The sequence below is a fragment of the Fusarium oxysporum genome, chromosome VIII (assembly GCF_013085055.1).
Source record: "Fusarium oxysporum Fo47 chromosome VIII, complete sequence".
NCBI lineage: Eukaryota > Fungi > Ascomycota > Sordariomycetes > Hypocreales > Nectriaceae > Fusarium > Fusarium oxysporum.
Genome location: NC_072847.1, coordinates 1,278,593 through 1,305,900, shown reverse-complemented (window position 1 = coordinate 1,305,900; position 27,308 = coordinate 1,278,593). Strand labels below are relative to the sequence as shown.

At 49.0% G+C, this 27,308-nt stretch overlaps 9 protein-coding genes across 9 annotated transcripts; 5 read left to right on the top strand and 4 right to left on the bottom strand.

Annotated features, from left to right (window-relative positions):
* Window positions 1-212: 212 nt before the first annotated feature.
* Window positions 213-1,190, top strand: FOBCDRAFT_229126 (uncharacterized protein). Its single transcript, XM_031188761.3, has one exon. The coding sequence runs from the start codon at window positions 334-336 to the stop codon at window positions 1,099-1,101; it is 768 nt and encodes a 255-aa protein (XP_031036026.2). The 5' UTR covers window positions 213-333; the 3' UTR covers window positions 1,102-1,190.
* A 142-nt stretch (window positions 1,191-1,332) lies between these two features.
* On the bottom strand, window positions 1,333-2,310 carry FOBCDRAFT_296944 (uncharacterized protein; the record flags this gene model as incomplete). The annotated part of the gene is made up of 1 exon (XM_031188762.2): window positions 1,333-2,310. The coding sequence occupies one exon, from the start codon at window positions 2,308-2,310 to the stop codon at window positions 1,333-1,335; it is 978 nt and encodes a 325-aa protein (XP_031036027.2).
* Window positions 2,311-2,735: 425 nt separating this feature from the next.
* FOBCDRAFT_296942 (uncharacterized protein) lies at window positions 2,736-4,147 on the bottom strand. Its single transcript, XM_031188763.3, has 2 exons — window positions 3,825-4,147; window positions 2,736-3,690 (listed from the first exon to the last, which is right to left on the bottom strand). Exons 1-2 carry the CDS (start codon window positions 4,123-4,125, stop codon window positions 2,903-2,905), a joined length of 1,089 nt encoding a protein of 362 aa, XP_031036028.3. The 5' UTR covers window positions 4,126-4,147; the 3' UTR covers window positions 2,736-2,902.
* A 1,361-nt stretch (window positions 4,148-5,508) lies between these two features.
* FOBCDRAFT_296938 (GMC oxidoreductase-domain-containing protein) lies at window positions 5,509-6,811 on the top strand (the record flags this gene model as incomplete). Its single annotated transcript, XM_059611901.1, has 5 exons — window positions 5,509-5,671; window positions 5,717-6,152; window positions 6,203-6,416; window positions 6,461-6,547; window positions 6,594-6,811. Exons 1-5 carry the CDS (start codon window positions 5,568-5,570, stop codon window positions 6,809-6,811), a joined length of 1,059 nt encoding a protein of 352 aa, XP_059467753.1. The 5' UTR covers window positions 5,509-5,567.
* A 117-nt stretch (window positions 6,812-6,928) lies between these two features.
* FOBCDRAFT_47191 (GMC oxidoreductase-domain-containing protein) lies at window positions 6,929-7,573 on the top strand. Its single transcript, XM_059612208.1, has 2 exons — window positions 6,929-7,245; window positions 7,297-7,573. The coding sequence occupies exons 1-2, from the start codon at window positions 7,045-7,047 to the stop codon at window positions 7,381-7,383; spliced, it is 288 nt and encodes a 95-aa protein (XP_059467752.1). The 5' UTR covers window positions 6,929-7,044; the 3' UTR covers window positions 7,384-7,573.
* Window positions 7,574-7,624: 51 nt separating this feature from the next.
* Window positions 7,625-9,185, bottom strand: FOBCDRAFT_321885 (uncharacterized protein). The gene has a single exon (XM_054706480.2). The coding sequence runs from the start codon at window positions 9,127-9,129 to the stop codon at window positions 7,726-7,728; it is 1,404 nt and encodes a 467-aa protein (XP_054562455.1). The 5' UTR covers window positions 9,130-9,185; the 3' UTR covers window positions 7,625-7,725.
* Window positions 9,186-13,014: 3,829 nt separating this feature from the next.
* Window positions 13,015-16,457, top strand: FOBCDRAFT_47184 (uncharacterized protein). Its single transcript, XM_031188772.3, has 4 exons — window positions 13,015-13,447; window positions 13,503-13,629; window positions 13,683-15,319; window positions 15,368-16,457. Exons 1-4 carry the CDS (start codon window positions 13,351-13,353, stop codon window positions 16,183-16,185), a joined length of 2,679 nt encoding a protein of 892 aa, XP_031036037.2. The 5' UTR covers window positions 13,015-13,350; the 3' UTR covers window positions 16,186-16,457.
* A 1,522-nt stretch (window positions 16,458-17,979) lies between these two features.
* FOBCDRAFT_296934 (uncharacterized protein) lies at window positions 17,980-21,579 on the top strand (the record flags this gene model as incomplete). Its single annotated transcript, XM_031188773.3, has 1 exon — window positions 17,980-21,579. One exon carries the CDS (start codon window positions 17,980-17,982, stop codon window positions 21,577-21,579), a length of 3,600 nt encoding a protein of 1,199 aa, XP_031036038.3.
* A 1,550-nt stretch (window positions 21,580-23,129) lies between these two features.
* Window positions 23,130-24,537, bottom strand: FOBCDRAFT_205097 (uncharacterized protein; the record flags this gene model as incomplete). The annotated part of the gene is made up of 4 exons (XM_059609146.1): window positions 23,130-23,714; window positions 23,806-23,889; window positions 24,096-24,355; window positions 24,408-24,537. The coding sequence occupies 4 exons, from the start codon at window positions 24,535-24,537 to the stop codon at window positions 23,130-23,132; spliced, it is 1,059 nt and encodes a 352-aa protein (XP_059465598.1).
* Window positions 24,538-27,308: the final 2,771 nt, after the last annotated feature.

Below are 27,308 nucleotides of genomic sequence, written 5' to 3'. Positions count from 1 at the left end.
TTAAAACGTATCAAGTGTATGCGGTTCGCGTCGAAGTATAATGCTAGTTTCGTCTGGAAAGAAGGTCAACCAGTTGCGTTGCATCGTTCAATAACGTGCTGTAACCTGTTGATATCGAGAGGTCATCATTAAGTTGACTACCCTGCAGCCGAACCCCGAACAAAAGTGCCCCGCGCTACCCCTCCACCGCTTCCGATCTCTACACCCCTCTCTCCGTCCTCACTCCAGACCTCTATAGCTTTTGATTCTTGACACTTATTTATTTCGACTCCAACAGTTCAATTCACTTCAGGACAAGCATATACCAGTCACAAACGGCAAACATAGCTAAGAATGGAGCTCCTCGATCCCGCAACAGGCGCTGCCCTCCCCAACGACGCCATCCAGCGCATTCTCTTCGTCGCCAACGCCGTCCATGTCTATAACATTCCTCCTCTTACTTCTACAAAGGGCTACTCTGCCAGTACATGGACCGCCGAACCACAGCGCCATATATTCACTGCCCGTCTGCGCGTCGTCGAGACAGCCTACGAATCCGAGTCGTCAACCAACAAGCTCAAAGTCGATGCGGTGCTGGAGGATGCTTCATCAGGCCAACTCTTCGCCGCAGCGCCTTATACCGCTCCTGGTGTTGTAGAGCCGGTCCTCGATAGCAGCCGCTTCTTTGCAGTGACAGTGCGCGATCCGCAGGGTCGAAAGGCTATCCTGGGTATTGGTTTTGAGGAGAGAAGCGAAGCGTTTGATCTGAGCATTGCGCTTCAGGAAGCGCGAAAGGCGCTAGGCTGGGAGGGCGAACAGAGCAAACCGGCGGCGACGAAGGAGAAGGAGGAGCATAGAGATTACAGCCTCAAAGATGGCGAGACTATCACTGTGAGCTTTGGCGGATCAAAGTTCGGTAGACGCAAACAACAAGATAACTCATCTGGTTCAGGAGCTGGAGGTGATCTTCAGTCATTTGCGCTACCGCCACCACCTGCTGGACCAAGCTCGTCAGGCGGGTTCTCATTCCCACCTCCACCAAGTGCAAATGCTGTTAAGCAGCAGAAGCAATCAGCCAAGGATCTTGGATTTGACGACGGACAGTTTGGAGAGTTTGCTTAAAGGATTTCACGGATAAATTGGTGCATCAGCGATATGATTTGAGAAAAACACACAGTATATACACTAAGACATGCTAAACATTGAACGCCAAATTGATGCTACTAATGGTAAGTGACATGATGATAACTTTGATATTATGGATCGACATGCATGGTCGTTCCGTGGTTTTGTATGACGCTTGAAAAATCAACACGTTATCCGGCAACGCCTTTCAAGTGTGCACCAATGAGCCTAAACCTCAGGCCAAGCATTACGAAGACAGGGAAGACTAAGCCGTCTCTCCCTAAGCGCAACAAATCGCTCATCACTCAACTCCTCTCCAAGTTCAGAGCCATAGTCCTTCTCCTGAACGAAGGGTGCCACAACATCAGTTGGAGTTGCTGGGGTGGTCTCGGACTCGGCGCTATCACAGCTAGATTCAGGACCAAAGAGATCCTCTGCGGCCTCTTCGACGGTTTCCAGTCCACACGAGGTCGGCTCCTGGCGAATGTATGGTGGTTCATAGACCTGGTGCACATCGCCAAAGTAACCCATGGGGGCAAAGTGTTCGGAAGTGCCGCTCAGGGGTGTCAATGGAGTGGTAAAGCCGTAGGGAACGGGACTGAAGCAGACGGACGATGCGACACTAGGGCTTTCGAGAGTCCATCTCTGTGCCCAAGTCTCTCGGCTCTGGATTTCAACATACAGTTCACCAAGGCGGGAGAAGATAGCCTTCTCCTGTTCAGCGGCCTGGTTGACCTTAGACTTCAGCAGAGCCAACTGCTTTCTCAGCTTTCGCCGACCATTGTCACCCAAAAGGCTCTGAAGCTGCAGTTCCACGGCGCAATATTGTCTCATGAGATCTGCAGCTCGGCCAGCCTGCTGCTGTAGACAGGAAGTAAGATACACTCGGTCTGTATAGAGACTTTCAAAAGGTCTGGGCGAAAAGATAAGACGAAAGTTGGTATAGGGCTGTTGATTCACACTCTCTCGTGTAGGACGGCTTTTGGAGCTGGAAGAGCGTCGACGTCTCCTTCGTGAAGAAGGACTGCAAATTGACGGTGTGTCTGGGTGTGGTGTATCCGGAAGGGATTGAGGTGAAGGTGGGATAATAGGACATGTTTGTAGCTTAGGGATAGCAATGTTTAGCTCCTCGGGAGGCGGAGTAATTCTTGCATCCATGGATGGTAGCTGCACCATGCTATGAATTGTTGCAAAAGTTATATTCATTTTGATAGACTTTGAGTTTTTGTTAATGATAGTAGCAAAGAAGGAATATCGTCTCTGCGAGAAACAGCATCCATCGTTACTAGATATTCATATCTCTCATCCTCCACTTCCTTTCCACCGTGGACAAAGGCCACTGCGAAGAAGGCTATACTGTACACGAGGGGTCTGTTCGCTTTGTCGCTGTGTTCGCCTCAACAAAGCGAAACGGCAAGTTCCAGCGCTTGACCTAGTGGTTCTTTGGAAGAAAGTTCTTCTAGTGAGAGTCGTTGGTTGTTCTGATGGAACCGTGCCTGGTGGCGACACTTAAAAGTCACCACCGTAGTTCGTCAATAAAACTGGTCAGTCTTGGCTTTTGGTGGTTTTTCAGTTGGCAGTCAGGAACATGAAAGAGAGGTCGTAGGGTCTAGAACAACATGTCGTCTGGTTTGCCTTGCTCCATGCAATTGAATAAGGTGGCCAAGCCAATTGCTTGTTTGAACCAGGAGGTGGCGTTGTTAGTCCCCGTTGTTGGCTTGCATTGGCAGCCTCATAGCAAGGTTTGATTCATTTGCAGTGCAACCCAACAGTCAAATGAGAGGCGACTTGCTTCTCATCAGATAGCAAACCCATCGTGGCCCGGTGGGTCATTGAACCGCCATAGCCCAGCCTCTTCTGCGGCTTTCCTGATTGAGGAGATCTCTTGAGCATTGACTGCTCGGTTGATGTCTGCGTATCGGACCTCCTGCTTTTCTTCTTTGCCATCTGACTTTGCTCGCTTTGGTTTGCCGACATGAGCGTCTGGATGGTACTGCTCCATGATGTTAATGAAGCAATCTGTAGAGACCTCATTTGCGAGGAACTCCATGATTTCGGCTCCTTCGTCCTCTTTGCCTGGCATAACAAGATGGCGAATCAGCAAACCCTTTTTTGCTATCCCATCTCCTGTGAAGCACAGGTCACCGACCTGAGCGTGCATCACCTTGATGCTCTCTCTGGCTGTTGCAGCGTAATCATCGGCCTTCAATAGCCTTTTAGAGGTGCTTGGCTTCCACACCTTAAAGTCAGCAAGGTAGATATCGACCAATCCATCCATCAGCTGCAGGGATGCAAGAGAGTCAAAGCTTGATGTGTTGTAAACGATAGGAACTGTCAGGCCTTGGTCCCTGGCATGGAGGATACTCAACGCCACCTGCGGGACAACATGCTCAGGCGTAACAATATTGATATTGTGTACTTTGCCAACCTCCTGCAGCTTGATGTACCAGTCACCTAATTCCTCAGGGGTCAAGTCCATCCCGTTTCGCTGATGTGCGATATCGTAATTCTGACAGAAGATGCACCGCATGTTACACCCGCTCATGAAGACGGAACCACTACCATTGTGCCCCTGAATGCAGGGTTCTGTATAAGTTCAGTCAGAGGCTGAATAGAAGCATATGATACATGACTGAAGGTGAGCTAAGTAGCTGAGATGCAAGGGAGTATCAGATGCAGCGAGCCGAGAGCAAAGAGCAATGGGCAGCAGATGGACTGACCTTCACCAAAGTGGGGAGCGATTGTATTGACTTTCGCCTTCTCTCCGATGAGGCACATTCCTGTCTTCTCGTACCTGTTTACGCCACATTCTCTCGGACATAGATTACAATTGCGAAGGTGAGCATACGCCAAAGAACGCTTCTTGGCTGCGTCGCGGGAACTGAGTGTCATATATCGCGGAACATAGTCGTCAAGGAGGAATGGGGGAGCAAGATGAAGAGAGCGATTGAGTATCTTGGGAGCTATGAAAGTGGTTTTGGGAGCATTGACAACCCATCGCCTTGACAATGACAACATCATGGCTGATATCGCGTATTGATCATGGTGACAATTGGTTCATCTTGATTGGTGTTGAGGAAGGTTGTATTTATAGGTGGCTTAGTCATCGCTTCTCCAGGTGGTGGAGGGCAGTCACGAATGGGCAATCTATCGGTTATCTCCCGAACCAGTTCCAAGAGAAGGTGCTTCTATACACTTCTATCCTAAACAAGGTATGCAACATCGAGAGCGTTTGGCAGTTATGATTGACCCTCCCTGGGAATGACTCCAGCAGATAAGTGATTACCCTATAACGAGAGATGAAAAGAACCTAATGGCTATAGTTGCGAGGTATTTGCATGCTAGAATTTTGACCTTGGAGGAGTACGCAAGGCTCGGAATTAGAAGTCTCATCATTCAAAATTCTCTGCGCTTTCAAGTTGGTTGAGGGTCTTAAGTCTGTCATTGTTCGAACTGGCACTCTTACGTGAGTTCATCGCATGAGAAGATAACTGAATACAAACACCATACCTGTCGTGATGTTGTGAAAGTAGAGGGGAAGGTCACTGATAATTGTCCCTAAAGGTCCAAGGAAAGTGAGGAATATGAATACCTCGGTATAGTGGCAAGTTCAGCTTGGGGATGAGTATTGTAGTCCTATCACCAGGTAGAAATAACAGCTAGATCATGATACTACGGTTACAGACACACGCAACAAAGGACAATGGGATTCTAGCCCAATTTAGGACTTCTCTCCTGTTAAACTCTCCTGACAATTCATCGGATAAGATCTGAATGAGTTCCATCTGGCGGTTGTCTGCCAGTGGCAGATCCCCATAACGATTGGAGTGGTGGAAATGTTTGTATTCATAAGCTGTGTCTGTTTGTTTACTCTCCGATTTAAATGAGGTAGCGAGTTTACCGAAGAGCATTCTCTTCACAGCATCTCGAACGTTGCCTCTGCTCACTCAACACCTTCTCGTAATCAGGCCGCCTGAGATGCTTTTTGGAAATTCTCTAGTTGGCCTTTCTGGCCCTGTTCTTTCTTCCCTTAGCTGAAAGCCTTCATGTGACCCCAGACAATGCAGATGAACAGCTGCGTAATGTCTATGACTACATCATCGTTGGAGGCGGTACTGCAGGTCTAACCATTGCCAATCACCTCTCTGAAAACCCAGCAGGTACTTAATGCTGATAGACTCGACGAGCCTCGCTAATGGTGCTCGTAGTTTCGGTCCTGGTTCTCGAAGTTGGTCCTTTGTACGTCTCTCGCAACCCACCAGATCTCAACTGACAAATCGCATTTCAGGGATGACGCGAGAAATCTTTCGATTCTGGAGGCCTTCTTCCTGTCCCGGGCAAAATCGGGTCAGGTGGATGGCAAAAATACCAGTGGGGGTTGACCACTGAACCCCAGACCTATCTCAACAATCCGAAGGTGGGAATCCCTCAAGGAAAGGCTGTTGGTGGCAGTTCTATCCTCAATGGCCTCTGTTGGTCCAGAGGCTCAGTGTCTGATTACGATGGTTGGGAAAAGTTGGGAAACAAGGGTTGGTCTTGGAATGACCTACTTCCTTGCTTCAAAAAGGTAGGTGTGTAACCGATCCATGAGTATGAGGCTGATTTGTGGTAGTCTGAGAAGTTCACCTTCAATGTTGAGCCTCATAATGCCCAGGAACTTCACATACGTCCTCAATCAGCTGCGCATGGATACAATGGCTCAGTGCACGTCTCCTACCCTCAGTAATTCTATGACCAACCCTGTAAGTGATACAAATTGTCAAAGCTTTTCGTGCTCTGACTGGAGAACAGCCAATGTTCTCGAAGGCTTTGCGCAGCTTGGTCTACCCGTTATTGGTGACCTGAACAATGGGACAGCCGCAGGGGCCATGATACTCCCTTCAAGCATGCAACCTGATAATCAGACGAGGTTCGATGCCAGAGAAGCTCACTTTAACTCGGCATCTTGGAGATACAACTTGCACATTGCAACTAACCAGGCTGTCACACGACTTGTTTTGGATAGTAACAGTGCACACAACTCAAGTCGGAGAGTGATGGGAGTCGAGGTACGATTAGGTGATACAAATGATGAGGTGGTTACTAATCCGTATTATAGTTTGCTCCAAGAAACAAGTCCAAGGCGAGATCAATTTCTTGTACCCGAGAGGTAATTGTTTCCGCTGGTGCGATCTTCACTCCCACTTTACTTCAGGTATCGGGAATTGAGCCGTCAGATGTTCTCAAGTCGCTCGACATTTTGGTCAAGATTGACCTTCCTGGCGTCGGATGTAATCTTCAGGATCATTCTATGGTTTATGCCAACTACTATTGTGAGTATTCGTGTCTCATGTAGTACAAGTACTAATGGGTCCAGATCGCAATGAATCATATTTCAGGAGCAATGAGATAGCCGACGGTGTGTATGATGAAGCTGCCGAGGAGTACATACGGAACAGAACAGGTGAATACACATTTCCGAGAGAGATACCCGTTTCTGACAAATTTAGGTCCTTGGACAGCACCTCTCATAAACACGATTGCATTCCCGAGTCTTCGATCTGCAACAGATGACTGGAAACAGTTCATGAACAAGAGTTCGGGGGATGGCATCCCCTCAAATACCCCCAACTCTGTGAAGAAGGGCTACGAATTCCAGAAAAAGATTCTACAAGACCAAATACTCAGCAATGACGCAGGAACTTTTGAGACCATGGCCATCTCATAGGGGCAGTTGACTGTAGCTGCTCAAAAGACTTTCTCCCTAGTCACCGTCCGACCCTCATCATCCTCGATCTTCGACTTGCCAAAGCTGGACCCACGATACTGCTCCGACCCGATCGATTGCGAGATTATTGTTCTTGATCTCCAAATGAACACGAAGCTGATCCAAACCAACGCCATGAAAGAACTCATGCCCGAAGCGAATCGGTGTTTGATACTACAGATCATCAGACGTTGATGAAGCATGTCATGGAAAAGATCTCGACAGAGCGACATCCTTCAGGGACAGCAGCCATGATGCCTCTTGAACTGGGAGGAGTTGCGGACCCTGAGCTCAAGGTGTACGGCACGTGCAACTTGCGTATTGCTGATGCCAGTATCATGCCCCTGATTCCATCAGCCCATCTACAAGCTAGTGTCTATGGCATTGCTGAGAAGGTAAGATTTCAATAGTTAATTGAAACGAACTACTATTGACAACTGAAACAGGCGGCAGACATGATTAAATCAGCCAAACTGGATTGCCGAATTGGAGAACGACTTCCTTTCCCTCCCAGGTCGCGACCAGCCATTTGATCACATCCATCATGCTTGGATAACACATATAGATCAATCCAAAGAAAATGCTGGCATTCTGGGTTACCAGGGATATATTCTTCACATTGGACTTGACGCTTTCGGGGTGAAATGGTCATAGATTGCGAATTAGACTAGGTAATGATAATGTAGCATTTCTGCCTGTTCCCAGCATGCTCAATAGAGCGAATTGTCCAACAGATGGAAATCAATGTATGGCTATAATATCATGTTGATAAACTTGGCACATCTAGGACTGTATTTCTCCATCTGGCCAGCTTCTTGTCCGTCAAACTCCAAGATGGAACCCGAACGTCAATTGACAACAAAGAAAATCGACCCTTAATCCTGTGGTTCCTTTCTCACAACCTCCGCGTGTTCTTCATACCAAGCCAACTGATCAGTCATGCGCTTGATCTCTGAATTCTGAACAGCCAATCTGTCCTTCAGCTCAGCCATCTTACGAACCAGGAACTGATTCTCAGACACCAGCTTATCTGCTCTCTCTAGACGCTCTTTGTTCTTTGCCTCAATGGCAGACACGCGCTCTGGCCAAGTTGGAGTCACAATAGATACCACAGTTGGTCTCTCCTCCATGAGTCTTGTGCTCTTCACGCCAGGATGCTGCTCGGCTGCTGGTATGACAAAGAGAGGAGACTGATGGCCTTTGCCCTTGATGCGGTAGAAGCGAGTTAGAAGATCTATAGGGACAATGCCTTTGGCGTAGACTTTGCCGCCTCGTTCCTCGTTCCAGATTCGTTCGCCAATTACACCGCTTGCTTTCCAGATCTTCTCCTTCTGTTCGATCTGTGCTTCGGCAACATCGATAAGACGGTGGATGTAGCTTCCGATATCTTCGCCGCAGTTCACGAGGATGTACTTATCCTGTGGATAGACAATCTCACGGCCCCCTGAGACGCCATCGGCACCGGCACGGCCCAACAACTGCTGTGGGACTAGGGCTTCTCCTTTCAAGACGTCGGTAGCGTTGGCGTAGTTGATTTCGAGTTCGTGTATACGACCGACAAGATGCTGATGATGAAGAATCCATTGACCAAGAAGGCAGTTGCGAGCAGCTTCGAGTTGCGATTCTCTCAAAGGATGGTTCGTTTTCTTATCCTCGGGGTCTTCGAAACCAGTTGGAAGAATCGACATCAAGCCGCCAGTAGAAGAGTACTCATGATCGATGATTTCAAGACACTCGTTCGCATGCATGATGAGATCGTGGTGTGTCATGTAAGGACGACGGATATCTCCCTCCTTGGCCGAAGGACCAAAATCCTCAACTTGTGTCAAAGGACAACGATGTTCGATCCCATGCACTTCAGACTCTGACTTGACGACATTGTGAAGAGCAAAAAGAGGATCATGGTGAAACGGGTCATCGTTCTCATACGGACTGTTGAGGTTGTTCAACCAGTCAAAAGCCTCGTTCTTCTGGAAGATCCAACCTTTAGAATCGACATCCCCTGTGCCTACAGGACGAGTGGTGGTAGACGGAGCAAGCTTGCGGATGATGTTGGTGAGAGACTGGGCATGCTGCTTGAGGGCGAGAAGAGTGGGAGGACGGCCGGACGAGAAGTAGGAGCAGTTGATGTGCTGTAGAAGTTCGAGATCTTGAGGGTCTAAGATGCCATTGTCTGGGGTGAACAAGTTGGATCTGTAGGAGGTTGCGTAATCGTTGGAAGGGACGAAGAGAGGTTGAGTGCCCTCCTTCTGCTTCCCCGCTGCTCGCAAAGCTACCATCGTGAACTAGAATACAGGTGTTGGCACAGAGTGATAAGAGAGTTACAGGTTGACAGGACAGAGATCAGAACAGGATGGATTTTCTTTGAAAAGGATAATGAGATATCTATTCTTAAACAGACATAAAGAAATCTTTCTAGTAGTCTGTCACAATATTGGCACCTGTAGGGCCGGGTGATTGATGTGATGCTATTCAAAGAACAAAGAAACCAGTTCGTTGTTGCAAGTGCCATTCGCCATGGTCATGGTGGGCGCATAGACATTGCTTGAGCAATCAAAAGACTCGAAAACGGTCAAATTGTTTCCTTTCTTTGTCTTTATGGTAAGTAGTAACCGGTAACCCCGAGAAATGGATGCGTTTAGCCATTAACAATCGAGCTGCGACGGTCTTGAGATGGAACCCTGGGTATTGTTCACAAACCTTCATCAACCGTCGAGTACTCTCTGCTTGTCGGGCTCTCGTCATGAACGACAAGATTGCTATATCTTGGTAATGTCGCCAGAAATATATATCTCTGTAGTACAAGCGACTCGTCCCTTAAGTTTGACGAAAGCTTGCTCTTGTTAGTGAATCACAGTTGGTATGAATAAGCGCGTGGTCGAGATTTCCATGTCTAGTCGCGAGTATCTGCCATTTGGATAGAATTTCCTCTAAAGATCCAAAGAGCAACCTGGCACCTCGGCCTGCGTTCCAAGCTGGTACAACAGAAAAGAGTTTGCTTCGTCTCACACAAACATCCGTTCACCGTTGTACGCCGAAGGCATCGCAGCTTCGTGTACACTAGGAGCTCGCCTCTTTATGCAGGGTCAAGCTCTACATTTCTGCTTCTTCGTGAAGGGAATGTACGCTTCATCAAGGGCAACTTGGATTGAAGCCACTCTTGGTGTTCCAAGCCCAGATTCCCGGTCTCAATCAACAACGGTCCGTTACCCAAGATGCACTACGACAAGGCTTCACCTTTACATGGCAACAATTGAGGCAACCATACGCAGAGTAGATCAGGAATGTTTAAGCAAACAGCCACAAGGTGAAACACAAATGCCGACATTCAGATTCAACGGACAACCAAGGGATCGTAGCCGATGGTTGTACGGTAATACACACGTGACTGTGTCTGAGTTGAACAAAGAGCTTTACAATCAAGAGGCCTCGTCTTGACATTCACGAAAAGTTACATACGGAAAACAACGTTCTGGACCAGTCTGTAATGGTGACGCAGCCATGGGAGGCCCAATCTGTGAAGCCGCAATATGCTTTGTTAGGCGACGTTTGCGGTAACGGCCACGGCCACGCTGCAAGCAAAGCAAAGCAAAGCAAAGCCAAAAATTGAGGGAGACATGTGGGAATTCAATAAATTCACGTCAGAGGAGATCTCATTGGTCGAATCGCGACATCTTGAAGGTTGATGCGTCGAGATAAAATTACAGGCACGTACCTCGGCCCAGCCAGTGCCAGTTTGAGAGTGAGAGCTTGACGCCAGAGCAGACCATTTCAGCTGAACCAGCATCATCCTGATTGCGCTAGGGCCAGATGAAGAATGGCGCATGCATTTGTGGAGAGTCTAGCCTTTTGGAATGAATGATTGACTGGGATACGTAGATGAAGTTGCATCTGTAGTATTTTCGTTCTCAGATCTCGAGAACTGTTTGAAGAAACGACTGCTGGATCCCTATCGCCATCGCCAAGCGGTGAGAAAGTCATGATGTCGTTGAAGGGATTGAAAGACATTGATGGGCATCAACCTTGACAGACTAAAAGAACAAAGGATGGTCTAATGATCAAGACAGGGGCGATGAATGGAGCGTCTCTTGCTCGATGAACAGTAGCGCGATGATCAAGAGAGATAGCCAAGTAAACAAACCAATGGAGCTAGGTAAATATGATCGCAGATACAGTGACTGCACTGTAAGTCAGATCGTCATTGAACTACCGTTATAGGGAGAGGTGAGTTGATTTGGAGATCGGGGGGGACGAAAACGAATGCTAATGTAGTTGATGTCATTGGCGCCGAGGACGGAACTGAATGTTCCGAAGTGAGGGAGTCAGTTGGGCTGTGATGAATTGAAATGGTAGCGCCACAGGAATGAGAATGAGAAAGAGAATGAGGGCGAGCATCGCATGAGAATGAAAGAGTCTCAAAAGGTAGCGGAGATTTCCAGTCTTGGCAGACACTCCCAAGTCCTAAAAGGGGAAACGATTAACATTCCGATCCGGATCGTACTGGGGTTTATTCATTGACTTTTGACAGAGAGTGTTTGTGCTCATGCTCACTAACTCGATGGCGGATGGGTTCAATGATTGTGGTTGTAGTGGTGACGGATGCATCTGACATCACATATCCAGATAGAAAGTCGATCCCTGTCAAGCTGTCTCGTCTCCATCGTGTGTGTATGCATGGCAACACGGGAGAGCGTCGTGGCTGTGCTTCTGTTTGATTGAGTGTAGAATCGACGACAGTAGCTGAACTCGACAATCAAAAAGACGTTGATGCATGATCTAGATTGAGGCCGTGATACTCGTGAGGCACAGAATAGCCAAGTCTAGACTTGGGATGCCGTAAAACGTCGGCAGCAGCCTCGCAGACTCACTCTGTTACAGTCCAAAATCTTTCATTTGGCTCCCTCATTTGTCTTGTCTCCCTGGCTGGCCCTGTCGGTATGCCCGTGCACCATGAACTGAGGCATCACATCACGCAGCACCAAATGAAATTTAGTGAGCGTGACTATTTACAGTAGCGCAAGGGCAGCGGGATGAAGTGTCCACGTCGCAGCGGATAGTGGGTTTGTCCCGTGGCCAAGCTTCAACAGCCGAAATTGAGGAGGAGGATTGATTTCGTGCGCAGCAGGCCCTGACCCTTTTGGAGATTTTCAGAAATAAAGTTTTGGGGGTGACAATGGGATCATGAATTACTCTTCAGAAACAGGGTCTTGTTTTAGAGTATCATTTTCGTATTTGCCCAACCATCAATTAATTGTCATTCGTTTCATATCAATCCCACAAATCGCATTTATTACAAAAGTTTTACCGGTTTCTCGTTTTACTGTCACCGTGCTATCGTCCGGGATCAAAGCGTCCATACCTGCAGACTACTCCGTATCAGTTTGCATTTAGAGAAGGGCAGTGATTTGCAATGCCTTCCAAGGCCAGCTGTCCCAGGTTCCAGATAGAGTGCCGGGGGGCTGGCCTAGACCCTCCATCCATCTTCAATTACCGCTGATGATGATGGAGTGCACCAGAGGGCGATTGGCCGGTGTCGATCTAGCCCCAACTCAGGTTTTTGCCTGTGTTTCCCAGCAGAGCTTCAGGCACTTGGCGATGAGCCTGAAGGCTGGGCGCCACGCTGTGACGTCGACATCAGCACCTTGTGCCATGCCAGCCGTTGTCAGTCACCCTGACGTTGATGCATGGCATCACACCTTTACGCTGGATATCTTATGATAATATTCTCAGCAACTATAGAAGAAGCCAAGATAGAGGAATTCAAAAAACGGTATCAAGCAGCCACAATCCCTCCAGGTTCAGGGGAAGCATAAATTGCAAGCAGCCGCGTTTTTTTACATCTTTTTCGCGATTCTAATACTGTATTTTTGCTGGGCTGAGACATGACTTCACCTTGATTAAGGGGGTCCTCTTAGTGCTAAGCTTTTCGTCTTTGGTCGCATGTGCACTACACAAGCTCCAAGTCTCCTCCCATTGGATTCACACACCCACCCCTGACAACCTGAGCTGAGCTACCGTACCTTAGCCAACATCTGAGGAAACCAGCTTTTTTCCTGTCTAATCTAACTAAGTATCTATTGTATGGCTTGACTGGATACGTTAATTACATATAGCCCGCCAGCCCCATCCATCTATTGTTTGATGTTTTTCGAGTTTTCGTTCTTCGTTCCTAATTTTGGTTGCAAGTGCGCAGATTCCATTGGAACGCGCCTGCCTCCCGTCTCAACCTAATCTATCTGCCACCCGCCCCCCGCCAACGGAAGGGTAAGGTGCACTGCACTACAGCTTGCTTCCTCCGGTGTAGCTGAGCGACGCGGCCCAAGTGCCAGCTTAATTTCTTCGGTTTCTTCCTAATAACCTCAATTTGCGACTTTATCAGCTTCGCGCGTCGAATTAATAGAATCGAGAATCGGCAACCGATTATAATAGCCCAAATCCAGGGTTTATACCAGAGCATCCACCCTTGACGTAGTCCAAGATACTGCAACTTGACTGCAATCATGGGAAATTTCATCAGTTGGTTGGAGGACAACCTCCCCTCCCCCGACACGAGCAACTCGGGCGGTGCGAGAGGAACGCAGCCTCAATCCCTTTCGGGTATGTTATATAAACGAATACTGCATAAATGCGACGCGGGACTAACAATTCTCAGGCATGGTTTCGACTCTCGTTCCCGTGCTCATATTGTCGGGAGTCTACCTCGTCGTTTTCCTTGTCTTTCGTAAATCCAACAGGCGATTCTATGCGCCTAGGACGTATCTGGGCTCCTTGCGCGAGCAGTAAGTCGCAATGCACCGCTGAACTCTGAATATTAATTCTAACGCCTTCGCAGTGAACGGAGTCCCGCGCTACCTACTGGTTTCTTCAACTGGATTGGAGCTTTTTGGAAGCTTCCTGATGCCTACGCTCTCAAGCACCAGAGTCTCGATTCATACCTCTTTATTCGATTCCTTCGCATTTGCTGCACCATCTGCTTCGTGAGTCTTTGCCTCACATGGCCTGTTCTCTTCCCAGTAAATGCCACTGGTGGAAACGGAAAGAAGCAGCTTGAGATTCTCTCATACGCCAATGTCAACATTGATGATTCGACTCAGAGGAACAGGCTCTACGCCCACTGCTTCATTGCCTGGCTCGTTTATGGCTTTGTCATCTACACTATCATGCGCGAGTGCATATTCTACATCAGCGTGCGACAGGCTTTCCTTCTTACTCCCCAGTATGCCAAGCGCATCTCATCCCGCACTGTTCTCTTCACTTCAGTTCCCAAGGAGTATCTCGATGAGGCCCGCATTCGCACCCTCTTCAACGACTCAGTTAAGAATGTTTGGATCCCCGGCGACACCAAGGAGCTCGACAAGATCATTGAGGAGCGCGACGATGCCGCCATGAAACTCGAGAAGGGAGAGGTAAAGCTTCTCAAGCTGTGCAACAAGGAGCGCATCAAGGCCATGAAGAAGTCGGGTCCCGAAGCCGAGAAGGTTGCATCTGCCCCATCTGACCCTGAGTCTGGAAACCTCTCTGCTCGCTGGATCCCTGCTAAGAAGCGACCTTCACACCGTACTGGCCCTCTGGGGCTTGTTGGCAAGAAGGTTGATACTATTGAATGGGGCCGCGAGGAGCTGAAGACCCTCATCCCCAAGGCCGACAATGCTCAGGCTGACTGGCTCGCTGGCAACTATGAGAAGCACTCTGCCGTGTTCGTCGAGTTCTACACCCAATCTGATGCCCAGGCTGCTTTCCAGACTACCACTCACCACCATGCCCTCCACATGGCTCCTCGTTTCATCGGTGTCAAGCCTGATGAGATTGTCTGGAAGAGCTTGAACTTCCCCTGGTGGCAGGTTGTCATTCGCCGATATGTCGTCTACGCCATCATTGCTATTCTCATTATCTTCTGGGCTGTTCCCGTCGCCATCGTTGGTATCATTGCTCAAGTTGACACGATCAAGACTCTTCCTGGTCTTACTTGGATCCAGGATATCCCTCAGGTCATTCTTGGTGTCGTCTCTGGTCTTCTGCCTTCCGTTGCTCTCTCCATCCTCATGTCCTTGGTTCCTGTTTTCATGCGCCTTTGTGCCAGGCAGGCAGGTTGTGTTTCCATCTCCCAGGCCGAGCTCTTCACCCAGAACGCATACTTCGTTTTCCAAGTTCTCCAGGTTTTCCTGGTTCAGACTCTGGCAAACAGTTTCGTTTCGTCTATCGCGACGATCGTTAAGGATCCCAGCCAGGTCTTCAGCATGCTGTCATCTTCCATCCCTACCGCCTCCAACTTCTATATCTCGTACTTCATTGTTCAAGGCCTGACTATCGCCGTCGGCGTCCTGACTCAAGTTGTCGGATGCATCATTTTCAACCTTCTGTACAAGTTCCTGACCAGCACTCCACGATCCATGTACAACAAGTGGACTACTCTCAGTGCTCTCACTTGGGGAAGTCTTTTGCCCGTCTACACCAACATCGCTGTCATTAGTGGGTAATCCCTGAACTCGTGTGTCGAGCACCGCTAACCTTTCTCAGGCATCGTCTACGCTGTCATTGCACCTGTCATGCTCTTCTGGTCTACCATCGGTATGGGCTTGTTCTACCTTGCCTACCGCTACAACATTCTGTTTGTTACCGAGACCAAGATCGATACTAGAGGCCTCATCTATCCTCGTGCTCTCAAGCAGCTTTTTGTCGGTGTTTATCTTGCTGAGGTCTGCCTTGTCGGCATGTTCATTATCTCCAAGGCCGCCGGCCCTGCTGTCCTGATGGCTGCCTTCCTTGTCTTCACCATTCTATTCCACATCTCCCTCGCTAAGGCTCTTAACCCTCTTCTCTACAGCCTGCCTCGCTCTCTTGAGGTTGAGGAGGAGCGAATTCAGCGAAGCCTGCAAGGTTCAGAGTTGGAGGACGGACATGTCCAGAATGGAGAGGGTGCCGCTTCCAACGGTGCTTCCAACGGCGCTGGCAAGAGCCACGGTGTTAGCATGTTCGTGCCTGGTGGTACTGACAGTGTTCAGAAGAAGGGCAACTTCTTCTCCAAGTGGCTCAAGCCCTGGATCTACGCCGATTACGCCACCATGCGCCAGTTGGTGCCTCATGAGCGTAACATGGGACTCGAATATCCTGAGGAGGTCGAGCGTGACGCTTATTTCCCACCTTCAGTCACAAGCCAGACACCTATCCTCTGGATCCCTGCCGACCCCGCTGGTATTTCCAAGCAGGAGGTGCTCAACACGAGCAAGGTGATCCCCATCTCAGACGAGGGCTGCACTCTCAACGACAAGAACCACATTGAGTGGGACACTGAGGGAGCACGACCTCCTATCTGGAGCGAGAAGATTTACTACTAGAGGTGGATATGATTTCGTTGATGTGATTGATACCCAAACACATGCCAGCTATCAGGCTGTGTTGCTTTGAAGCCGTAAAAGTGTTTGAAAGGAGATGATGGAAGATTGGGAAGCTGAAATAAACGACAGCATTGGATTTAGTCAAGATGGATATGTTATCGATCGTGTCATGAAATATACTATAGTATCCTGCACGGTTGTTGGATCAGATGGTTATTCAGTCAATGAATTCTAATGCTAATGAGGAATGGTTGCAAGTCAGTGACTGTAGTATCAGTGACTAGGAACAAGATAGATTATGAAGATGTCTCATAATCTATCGCTTACTTGGGCCCTGTTCAAACCAGATATGTCTAGTCCGGCCTATCCTCTATCATGGGATTTAAGGTTCTGTGATAGTTGATTGGGCAACTAGAAGTAGTACGATCTCTCCACACCGGATGGTTTTTACCTTGTAATCCGCAGTAGGGCTTCAACTCGCCAAAGGATGGACAAGGCTTTTACAACTGAACTATTGATTACAACTGAAACATGGGAACAAAGAGCACAATGTAAGCTTGAAAGCCAAGACATGTGACATATGGGAACAAAGGGATTGATATTGACATACAAAGAGAGAGAGGGCTTACGAGTCCAGATGGTTTGGTTGTTGGGGTGAGTTGATTGACGAAACAGGGATTTCCTAGATCGAATGGGCCTAGCATTAGGCCTAGAGCACCTACCAAACTTACCGGGAAGCGGATAGCGGCAGCCACAATTGAAGCCACAACCGCTATTGTCGTTGAAGCCGTGGATATTGATTGCATCGGAGACAATTGTTTATGTCTGCGGTGATTGTTGGATGTGACACAATAGCGGTAATAACAAACTACCAAATCGGTAAAACTCAGCAGTTGAATACTGCAGTCTTTAGCTGTGGCGCTTCTACGTGTGATAGCCTCCCTTGACTAAACCCATGTCCTTGTTCCCGTCCGTAGCCAACAAGGATCTAAAGAGCTCCCCCTCCATCAGCTTCTGATGTGATGGTCCCACAAGCCATTGTTGTCGTGCCAACCACCATCAACAATCACCTCGTCAAGCAGAAAGCGGCAAGTCATTCACATTCTCGCGAATAGGATCTTGATTTTTAGCCCGGCTTTTGACAAGATAGGTCTAATCGCGAACCTTGCTTGTGTGATTGATTGATAGTACGATATCGACATTGGACGATACGGCTCCAGATCCCGGCTGCACTTACCCTTACCTTGCTGCTGAGATCCCCTCATCCCTGCTCCTTCTCTTTCCTTCTCTGTGCCTGTGTGCTCTCTTTCTTCCCGCTCGGCTTCTCTCTTGACTCTCTGCTTGCTCTCCTACAATCCTATCTAAACCTGGACATCGACCCCATTCGTGGCCTGTTCTTGAGGCCTTTGCATTATTAGCAGGTTTGGTCAATATTGAGAGTCTTGACAAGGTGCGCATAGACCGAGACATTGCGCAGAGACCCTTGGACATTCCTTCGTGTCGATCAGCAGAACACGTACGACACTTTTGCGCTGCGGATTCTCAGACTCTACACATACTCAGAGTAAGGAAGTTGGGGGAAGTGAATAACTGCAACCGAGATACCATCCAGCTTTCGAGCTTCGCGGTGATGACCATGCTCTGAGCGCTCAGTATCATCGTCGGCGAGAAAACTACGCTTGAAAAGCGACTGCGATTGCTTCGCCTGCACCTTTCGGATTAGCGAGTCATCTCAACTTCAAAGAAACCGCAATGACTCCAACGACCACCCGCAGCTGTCGGCCTGCGCAAACAATGCCCAAAATGACAATCTCTACCACTCTCCTCCTCCTCTGCGCGAGCACGCTTCTTCTCGCCTCTCCCGCTGCCGCGCAAACTTTCCCATACGTTCCCACAGAGATTCTCATGCCCGATCCAACATGTGTCGACGGTAGCGTTCCATGTAGTGCTTCGAATCTAGCATACATCTTCCGACAAACAGCTTCAGGCAATGTCGAATTTCGAGCCCTCGACTTTTCTAAGAATATCGATGCGGACGAGGACAGCCTTGAGCGCGCAAGCAATGATACTGTCTTACCTTTTCTCGACGGTAGTTCCAAGAGCACTGCCTTTGGTGCTGCGAGAACAGCGAATGGCTCTGTACTCGTTTATGCAGGTGACTGCGAATCTGGCAGCGGCGATGTCTGGAGCTTCGACTATAGCAACGATGAAGGCGAGTGGTCTCGTCGGGGTCTCAAAAACGGCGGCGATACCCGTCGTGCACCGTATTTCCTCGGAGGCACTGTTGCCTTTTCCTCCAGCCTCGCTCCTGATATGGACCAGCCAACTCTTTATACTTATGGAGGAATGTGCGAGACACCCGAGTCTGGAAGTGAAGCGACGAACTGGCAAAGTAATGCCAACTACACCAAATCGATGCTGAGACTCGCACCTCACGATAGCGATGCTTTTACCTCGTATGAGATGAGCGTCGCTTCCAGTGGTGGACCAAAAACACCCATTGCAGGCTTTACTCTAACTGGCCTCACGCCCTCGATGACCAATAAATCTGGCATTGTGACGCAGCAGATGAGTTATGTACTTCTTGGTGGACATACCAAGACAGCCTTTATCAACATGAGCACAGTCGCTGTATGGAATCTTCCCGCTGAGTCGTGGAGTTATGTCAACATTCAACCTCCAAACGTTGATATGCCAAAGTCAGATCTTGCTGTGAAGGATACGAGCTCTCAGAATCGTCGCAGGAGCACAAACACTGCGGATAATGTCTACAGCCGTTCTGGGCATACTGCGACGCTCAGCGAGGACGGAAGCTCTATCATTGTTATAGGAGGATGGGTTGGCGATGTTAATACTCCTGCTGAACCACAACTTGCGATCCTCGAGATGAGCGAGATCTACAGCGGGTGGCAGTGGAAGATCCCTGACAAACAACCTGATTTCAATGGAATCTACGGCCATGGCGCTGCAGTGTTGCCAGGAAATATGCTCATGGTCTACGGCGGGTGGGAGTCTTCGGGCTCTTCCTCACGGAAAGTCAAGCGTCAAGCCTCGTCTGGAACACTTCGCTTCTACAATATCACGTCAGGTTCATGGGGATCCCAATACACGAACCCCGCCTCTAGCTTATCGGATGATGATAACGACGCGCCCAAGGATGATAACAAAGGATCAAACTCAAAGCGCCTCGGCCTCGGTCTCGGTCTAGGCTTTGGTATCGCTGCCCTGATCGGCATCATCATTGGTGCTCTGTGTTGGTACAAGAGACGCAAACGGCATATCAGCAAGCGAGAAGAAGCTGTCAGGGCGCTGTCTCAAGATCCCAACTACTATAACAACGAATACCCCGAGATGATGGAAAATGATCCTTGGGGGCTCGATAGTGGCCCTTGGTATGGCACTGGCGAGAGCCCTTATGCCGCTGGTGAGCGATCCCTAGGCTACGAGTCTATGAGAGGCGCTCGAAGTGGTCTCCCCGGACTTCACATTCCACACAAATCTATGGCAAGGCCGTCACGAGGAGGCTATATACCTACAGGACCACGGCCTACAAGTTTCCCGGGTCCAATTCATCCGATCTATGAGGACGATGAAGAGGAACCCTATCACAATCGAGGCCTTTATGATCACGTCCCGACACCTACATCAGAGGTTCCTTCAGATCCTTTCCAGACTCCAGTCGCAGGCGTGGGTCCGAATAATATTCCTCACCCCATTTGCCTGACTCCTGGAGGTGGTAACAGAGCCTCAGCAACACCTAGCCCTGAGAGCCCGCGACATGATCCTGAGGTTCAAGATTGGGTCACTGAAGTTGATGCTGCGGAAGGACTACTTGCACGCATGAATAGTCGCCGAAGCCAACACCAGAATGTACAGAACCTCGATAGCGCCGAAGGCTTGCTTGCGCGCATGAATAGCCGTCGAAGCCAGAACCAAGGAAGCGTGGGCCACAGCCAGGGTCGTTCTTCACCAACGCGGCATAACTCGACCCGTTCAGCTGCTCTGCGAGATGATGAATCACGAAGCGGATCTAACTTGTCCGAGTCAGCACGGAGCGCAGCAGAAAGCATCAAGGCTAAAGCACGTCAACTCAACCCTCTCGCTCCAGCATTCCTAGCCGCCGGTGCCGAGCATCCTAAGCCAGGCAGTTCGTCGTCTAGTAGTTACAACACAGCCCGCTCGTCATTTGGTGTTCTTCAAGCAGAGGGTCCTTCGTTACTTATGGGAGACCGAGCTCCTCGCTACGATGATGATGAGCCCTCGTCGCCGTCCAAGTCAAAGCCACGTAGGGGATGGCTGGGCTCTCTTCGGCGAGTGTTTTCAGGGGCTAGTACCCCAACATCATCCCGCGAAGATATGTCTGGCGTGCGGCGTTCGTTTGACCAAGAGCCCGTGACTGGTGATTACGAGCCCGGTCTGGTAGGTCTACGCGGCGAGCTTCTTAGAAGGAAGAAAGGTCGACAGGACTGGGAAGGTGTTGAAGGCGATTCGCATGGTGCTATGATGTCTGGTGGAGCCGGACCCGAGCCTGGAGCTGAGTCTGACTGGGATATTGAGAAGGCTGTTGAGCAGCGATTGGTGCAGGTCATGTTCACTGTCCCTCGAGAACGTTTAAGAGTTGTTAATGGCAACGAGGAGGGAAGCGATCGAGAAGACGAGGTGCCGATGAAGCCACACAAGGCTGAGTTTGTTGATCCAGATAACGAGAGTCAGACATCAGGGGGTGTCAGTATTCGTGAGAAGCGGGATGAACGTGAATTTGGACATGCTGGCATTCGACCAGTGGTGGAACCAAAGAGGGACGACGAGATTAATGAAAAGCAACCGCTTGTTCAGGATGATCAAGAACAGCTAAATGAGAGGCGGCGTCTTGAGGAAGAGAGGCAGCGGCTGATGGATGAGAAACGTACTGAGGAACAACGTCTCGCAGAAGAGAAATCTCGACAAGCACAACAGAAGGACAAGGAGTCTACGAAGAGAGAGCAACCACAACCTACATCACAAGAACAACAGCAACTTCCTCTAGAAAAACTAGAACACCCGAAACCCCCCCATCTTCAGCCACCTCAACCTCTCTTCCAGCGCAGCTCCCGGGATTCTTCGCCGTCGTCATCACGTTCTCCTTCTCCTCTACCATCTCCTGGCCACCCCTCTCACTCAAGACGACACACACGAGGCAACTCAAACAACTCAGTCGGCGGCTTCCTCCACCCAGATCTGGCTCCACTAGAACCGCGCTTCTCACACGAAACAGATCGTTCCTCGGGTGTACTTCTCGAAGCTCAAGCAGTTCCCCTCACACGAGAACGAGCTCGAACACGTGTCTTGGCTATGGTCGATAGTTTCGAGAGTCTAAGTCGCGAGAACAGCCCGAGTCCCACACGGTTCCAGTAGTTGGAGGAGAAAAGATGCATAAGGTTTTGCACAGAGCGTGGATTTGTTACTTTGGTTTGCAGGGTGTTTGGGTGCAGGATAACTGGAACATAGGAATTGCTTGATTTGGAATTCGCTTCAGCATTTTGGAAGCTTCAGGGCATATTTGATTTGGATTGCCATGAGTCTTGGATCTGTATATATACATCATGTATCTATGTGCTCAAGATTCTACCCTACAATTGGGATATGATTAAAAGACAGGAATTCGCTTTTACACTTCATGCCCAATCTTGATTTAGTCCTTCACTGTCTCTAACCTCCTTGAGTAATGTTCCAGTCTGCAAAGTGTTCCACAACGTTGACTTTCTAGGCTCATCACTTGAAGCCACGAGGACATCCACAAACTTATTAGACTTCATCGTCTCCAGCCGTAAACTAGTTTGTTTCAACGCTACTCCCACTTTCCGCGATGACTCTCCATAGTGCGTCTTCATGACTAAGTTGCAAACTCACGGGCCACATCAAATGTGGCGTTCTACGCCTCAAGAGCATCGGTTCTGCTCTATTCAAGCGGTGGGCAGCTTGACACCACGCGCGATTCATGTTGCCTCACGTTTCAAATCCAACCATAGGTCGCGTGAGGCGACGACTAGGTATAAATCAAAAGGGGACGAGTTAGATGCAGAGATGGAGAAAGAGGCGGATAACTTCATCGTGAAGCTGAATTGATCACCAGTTCTGTAGTGAGCGTCATGAAACTCATGAAAGCAGTCATTTTCGTGTCACAGAGATGAAAAGTGCAAGCTGTAGTTCCAGACCAAGAAATGAAGAGCATACTTTTGGCCGCTATCTCAACCTCGTCGCCCGATGCATTTGTGCTGGCTCTATGTACGTAAAAGTGACCCCAAACTGACAACGACGACCTGCATATTATATCCAGACTTTCAAGCCAACACTGAGCGCCCACGCAAGTCATTCAAACTCGGCGACTCTGTCGCGTCCCCCACAGGTCGCTGTCCCTCATCCATTGTGCCATAATTGCTTGGTCGAGGTCGCCGTTGCCGTAATGCCATCAAGTATAAAATCAGAATCGAAAATTAAGCGTTGGTTTCTGCCGTCATGCATGACCTTTCCAATAGTGCTGTACGAAGCATCAGTCACTTGGCTCGCTTGCATATGTACCATACCATGATCCCGCCAGTTGCTGGGGGCGTTCGTCCCATGTTCCGTTGTGTATGTAATCCCCCTTGTAAAATGCCAACGCCTTCCTGGTATCTCGAAATGCAACAAAACCCTTTTAGGTTTTAAAAGTGAGCCGGGAGAAAGTGAGATTCGTGTGCTTCATGGGTCATTGTGACCATTCTATCTGCTCGTCTGGAACATCTTTCATTATCCATCCCAGAAAATTCCGCTTGACTCCAGAGATTTATGTTGAGGAAGTACCCTCAATGCAGCACGATGCCGTGCTCTTGGCCAGATAGACAAGTGCCTCTTATCGTAGACTCATCTTATAAAAGATGGCATTTGGAGCCCAGCGGAATTTCCGGAGTTGCCGAATATCCTGTCGGTCAAGGTTCGGGCGTTGGATCGGGATTTGTTGCACGGAGCACCTTGGGTGCCTGAATCCTCCTCGAATAGTCGTGGTCATCTCGCAATGTGTTGATACTCTCATGACTTGCGCTTCGAACGTACAATCCTTGCTTAAATGGATCCATTCGAGGATCGACTTGCAAGGTGCTGTTACGGCTTCCTGCCGCGGCTGATGCAATAGGTGATCCAGCCATGCTCATATCAGGTCGTGCAATGCCCGAGGAGCTATCTCGAACACTGGGGTCGTCCTGATAGGCTTCTTGTTCGTTCTGTTGCTTCTTTCGGCGGAACCACAGGAATAGGGCGAGGGCAGCAGCACCTATGACGGCTGCAATCACGCCTACCACGATGCCGACAACCTGGCCAGTGCCAAGTCCACTCTTCTCGGTAGTTGAGCCATTGGTGTTTTCGCTTGCGGTTGTTCCACCAGTCTCCGTCGGCGCTGCCACAGTGACGGTCCTGATAGTACCGCCAGCAGTGACAGTCTGAACAACCGAAGTGCGCGAACTAGATGTAGTTGACTCGTCCTCGGCTGTGCTCGTAGCTGAGGTTTCATCTTCGGTCTAAATACATGGTTAGTGTCTGTCCAAAAACTCTTTATTACATCACCAGATTCCCGAGGCGAGATAACATGCGTGTTGAGACAAGGCATACAGTTGAGGTTGTTTCTGGCTCCGAGCTGGACGTGGACGTGGAGGTCGATATGGATGTGGATGATGGCTTCAGAGTCACCGTATTCTGTATTGTCTCAGTCACTCTGGATACGGCCACGGTGGTTGGTTTTGCCTGATGGTTGCCTGTTAAGCCGTGGTATCTTACCAACCGCAGAAGGGTTCAAATGGACTGAGATGTACAGGTGGAGAGTTGGGTAGGCAGACACTCGTCCGATCACGGCATATGCGGCGATCACAACACGAAACATCATGTCACAGGATTTGACTTACTTTGGTTGATGAGGGTGAAGGGCCCCTTGAGCCGGAAGGCTCAACTTTGCCTAGAGACACATATCCGTATACTCCGTTACCACCGCAGACTTCATCAGGCCATGCTGGACAAGGAGTATCGCACTTGGAGTTGTCCTCTTGGGTTGACTTGACAGGTGCGTAATTCGAACACCAGCATAGCTTGTCTTGGGTGATAGCGAATGCCCAGTCATCGATACAGAAATCATGGCAAAGGCCATTTGTCTGATAAATGCTCGTATCTATTAATATGGTTAGAGGCTGCAAGCTGTTGGATGTGAAGGGGTTACATACTCCTGGGGGTCTCGCCAGTATTGTAGCTAGCACAATATTCGATGTCCAGAGCGGCAGCTAGAGGCGCCCATGATGATGCTATTAAGACGAGCAAGCCGGCCTGTTGGGCATGTCTGGAAAGAGGAGACATGATGATTATGACTTGGTCAAGAAAACTAGGTTGGGCTTAAGGTTAGAATGTGTCGAGTTGAAGGGAAGCGAGGAGAGCCCAGGCAGAAGGAGGATGTTACACACCTTTACCAAAGACTGAGAAAGAGGGCATGTGAGGTCGGGTGCAGAGATGAAGCAGGCTTTTCAGAACATAACACGGTGTCGGAAGACTCTCAGATGGTCGAAGCCATACCACTGCTGACGTCGAGAGGTGTAGTACTACCGGCAGGTGTGATTTCGCGTGGGTGGATGTCCCGACGCCGGAGCAAGACAGCCGGTATCGTCAATCGTGATCCGAGTTGAGCAAGGTAGCACAATGAAGTGACCAAGCAGGCTGTATGCGAATCACCGGGAGATCGGTGGCTTTTTGAAGATGGGATTTAGATTCGCGATGATCGGGTATCGTGTTTGGTTCGAGATGAAAGTTTTATCGATAGGTGACTATTGATAATCGGTGGGTGACAGTGATGAGTCGAGAGCTTCCCGAGGCTCAAATGGTTGTCGATGAGTAATTCTGGCAATCCTCGTAGATTCCAGCTGCCAACACAAGCAAACGGTCGATACGATACAATGCGATCCCAAAACTTGAACAATGGCAATTATCCCAAGACGAAAGAAACCCAGATCCGAAAATTACCACAAGGGTAAAAAAAGAAAAGAGAACAATTCCCAGCCAACGAAATAGATATCGTGGAGATGATTAGGAGGGGAGGTTGGGTGTAATTGAGAAATAATAGGTAGAGGTAGAGAGCTGGACGTTGGAATACGTGACAAGAGATCAAGGTCGAGAAGGGGAGATTTGGGAAGGGAAAAGGCGTGAGGGAAGTAGCGACTAGAGTGGTCAAATCAGGTAAGAGCTAGGTAGGTATCTGTACCTAGCACGGTAGTCCCGGGCCCTAGTGGAGGGGCGGCGGCAGCAGCGACCGGGATGGGAAACAAGGAAGGAAGAACGAAGACGAGCGATGAACTTTCTAACCAAATTTGGCCCAACTTGAGAAGAGAAGAGGGCCTGGAAATAGCGACGGATGAGGATAACCTAGGCAAAATCGATAAATTGGATTGCCGATTCCTGTAGGAGGGTCGATGTGTTCCTTCGAGTGGTCCTCAGTCGATAGTTTGTCAACGACTCCTCTCCCTCTGAAGAACGGAACGCCCTGGTAGAAAAAAAAAGATACTCTTGAATAGAGTTGCACTGGAGGTCACGATACGACCTGGCAACAAAGTCCAAGTAGTGCAGTACGTACCGTCCAAAGTATCGCAGGGGTCGTGAGACCAAAAATGGAAAGGTTCCAATACTCAGCTGCAAAGCCAAGGCTGGGCGGACAAAGGAGGCTCCACGCTCTGAAAAGAACCAAGGAGAGGGGAGTCAAGATGAAGCGGGAAGAGACCGATCCGATGGCCTAGTAGGTAGTTCCCTTTGAGCGTGATTGATGAAAAGAGGTGTGATGGTGGTGGTGCAGTAGTGCTATTATCTCGGCGTAAAATGGCCGTTTTTTTGTCTGTTTTCTTTTTTAGGTTGAGTGAATGAGCGGGTGCGTGTAAAATGAGGTGGTAGCAAAAGGATTGAGCTTAGAATGAAAGAATATTAAGGAACGAATTGAAAGGAATGAAGGACAAGTCAATTGTGCGTAGAAAGAGAAGAAGAGAGATAAGATGATATTACAGGAAAGGAACTTGAAGAAATTAATTGAGCCAGAAGAGGTAGAACTGATCGACTTGAAATTACCTGAGGTAAGCAATCCTCGCGTTGTTGCTGGTCAACAACAGGTCCAGTATGAAGCTGTCCACAGAATCACAGTGACGAAACGATTTTCACATATTATGGGATTGCACACAAGGCTTTTCCTCTTAAAATCTGATATGATCCTCAATCACAGCTCGACAGAAAAAAATAAATAAAATTCATTAAATAAAATAAGATAAAAGATGGACCCTCGTTTCGCAAGCTCCCCTATCCCTAACCAGCAAGACACTAAAACACACGAGGCGCCCGTGGCCTCATATGATGCCTGTAGCAGATGTCGTCACCGCTGAGAGCCAGTGGGCGCTGTTGTTGTTTTAGGGGAGTGACAGTGCTTTTTGGGTTGGTTGGGTTTTATTACGGGAGGTTGACAGGGGGCGTGTCGTGTCATATCGTGTGGAAGTTGCAGGGGCAATCAAAGAAGAGGGAGTGGGATCTGCATGGGCCCTGGACAAGGGTGTGAGCGGCGATCTTGATAGAAGCGAAGAGTGAGACGAGTACTAAGACTGTTGCGGAGTGTTGCAAGAGCCCGTCCGACAATCGCAATTCGTGGTCTGAAATGTGAATTGTATGGTGATGTGGTATGGGAAAGGTGATCCTTGCAAACCGTCATTCTGTCTACCTATATCTTTCACTGAATGCTCTTATATTCTTTAAACATTAAACAATTCCTTTTCTCCTCAAATAGTCTAGTATACTAACATATAATCAGCTGGCTTCAACCTTTTGGCTTTGGCTTGCCGCTACCTTTATGGGCTTGAGAAATTGAAATTGGAGAGTGACAACCACTTCACTCTCTTCTCGGCAACCCTTTATCCGGATTGACCTCAGCCCTTGGCACTCTTCTCTCTGGTTCCCTTTGTGTGATTCCTTCGGTACGTTAAAAAGAAAAAGCATCAGAGTCACAAACTCTTTCTTTCTCCGCTCCATCTCCTCCTGTTATGACGCGCAGATGGCTCTTCAAATCTTACAACGTACAACGCTAGAACGAGATTATTGAAACACAACTC

Excerpts from the sequence above, each read along its gene's own strand:
- FOBCDRAFT_47184 (XM_031188772.3), top strand. The coding sequence starts at position 13,351 with ATGGGAAATTTCATCAGTTGGTTGGAGGACAACCTCCCCTCCCCCGAC. Across the intron at positions 13,448-13,502 it reads GCAGCCTCAATCCCTTTCGG|GCATGGTTTCGACTCTCGTT; the intron begins GTATGTTATATA and ends AACAATTCTCAG. Across the intron at positions 13,630-13,682 it reads CTGGGCTCCTTGCGCGAGCA|TGAACGGAGTCCCGCGCTAC; the intron begins GTAAGTCGCAAT and ends ACGCCTTCGCAG.
- FOBCDRAFT_296942 (XM_031188763.3), bottom strand. The coding sequence starts at position 4,125 with ATGATGTTGTCATTGTCAAGGCGATGGGTTGTCAATGCTCCCAAAACC. Across the intron at positions 3,691-3,824 it reads CGCTCCCCACTTTGGTGAAG|AACCCTGCATTCAGGGGCAC; the intron begins GTCAGTCCATCT and ends GAACTTATACAG.
- FOBCDRAFT_47191 (XM_059612208.1), top strand. The coding sequence starts at position 7,045 with ATGAAGCATGTCATGGAAAAGATCTCGACAGAGCGACATCCTTCAGGG. Across the intron at positions 7,246-7,296 it reads TCTATGGCATTGCTGAGAAG|GCGGCAGACATGATTAAATC; the intron begins GTAAGATTTCAA and ends CAACTGAAACAG.
- FOBCDRAFT_229126 (XM_031188761.3), top strand. The coding sequence starts at position 334 with ATGGAGCTCCTCGATCCCGCAACAGGCGCTGCCCTCCCCAACGACGCC.
- FOBCDRAFT_321885 (XM_054706480.2), bottom strand. The coding sequence starts at position 9,129 with ATGGTAGCTTTGCGAGCAGCGGGGAAGCAGAAGGAGGGCACTCAACCT.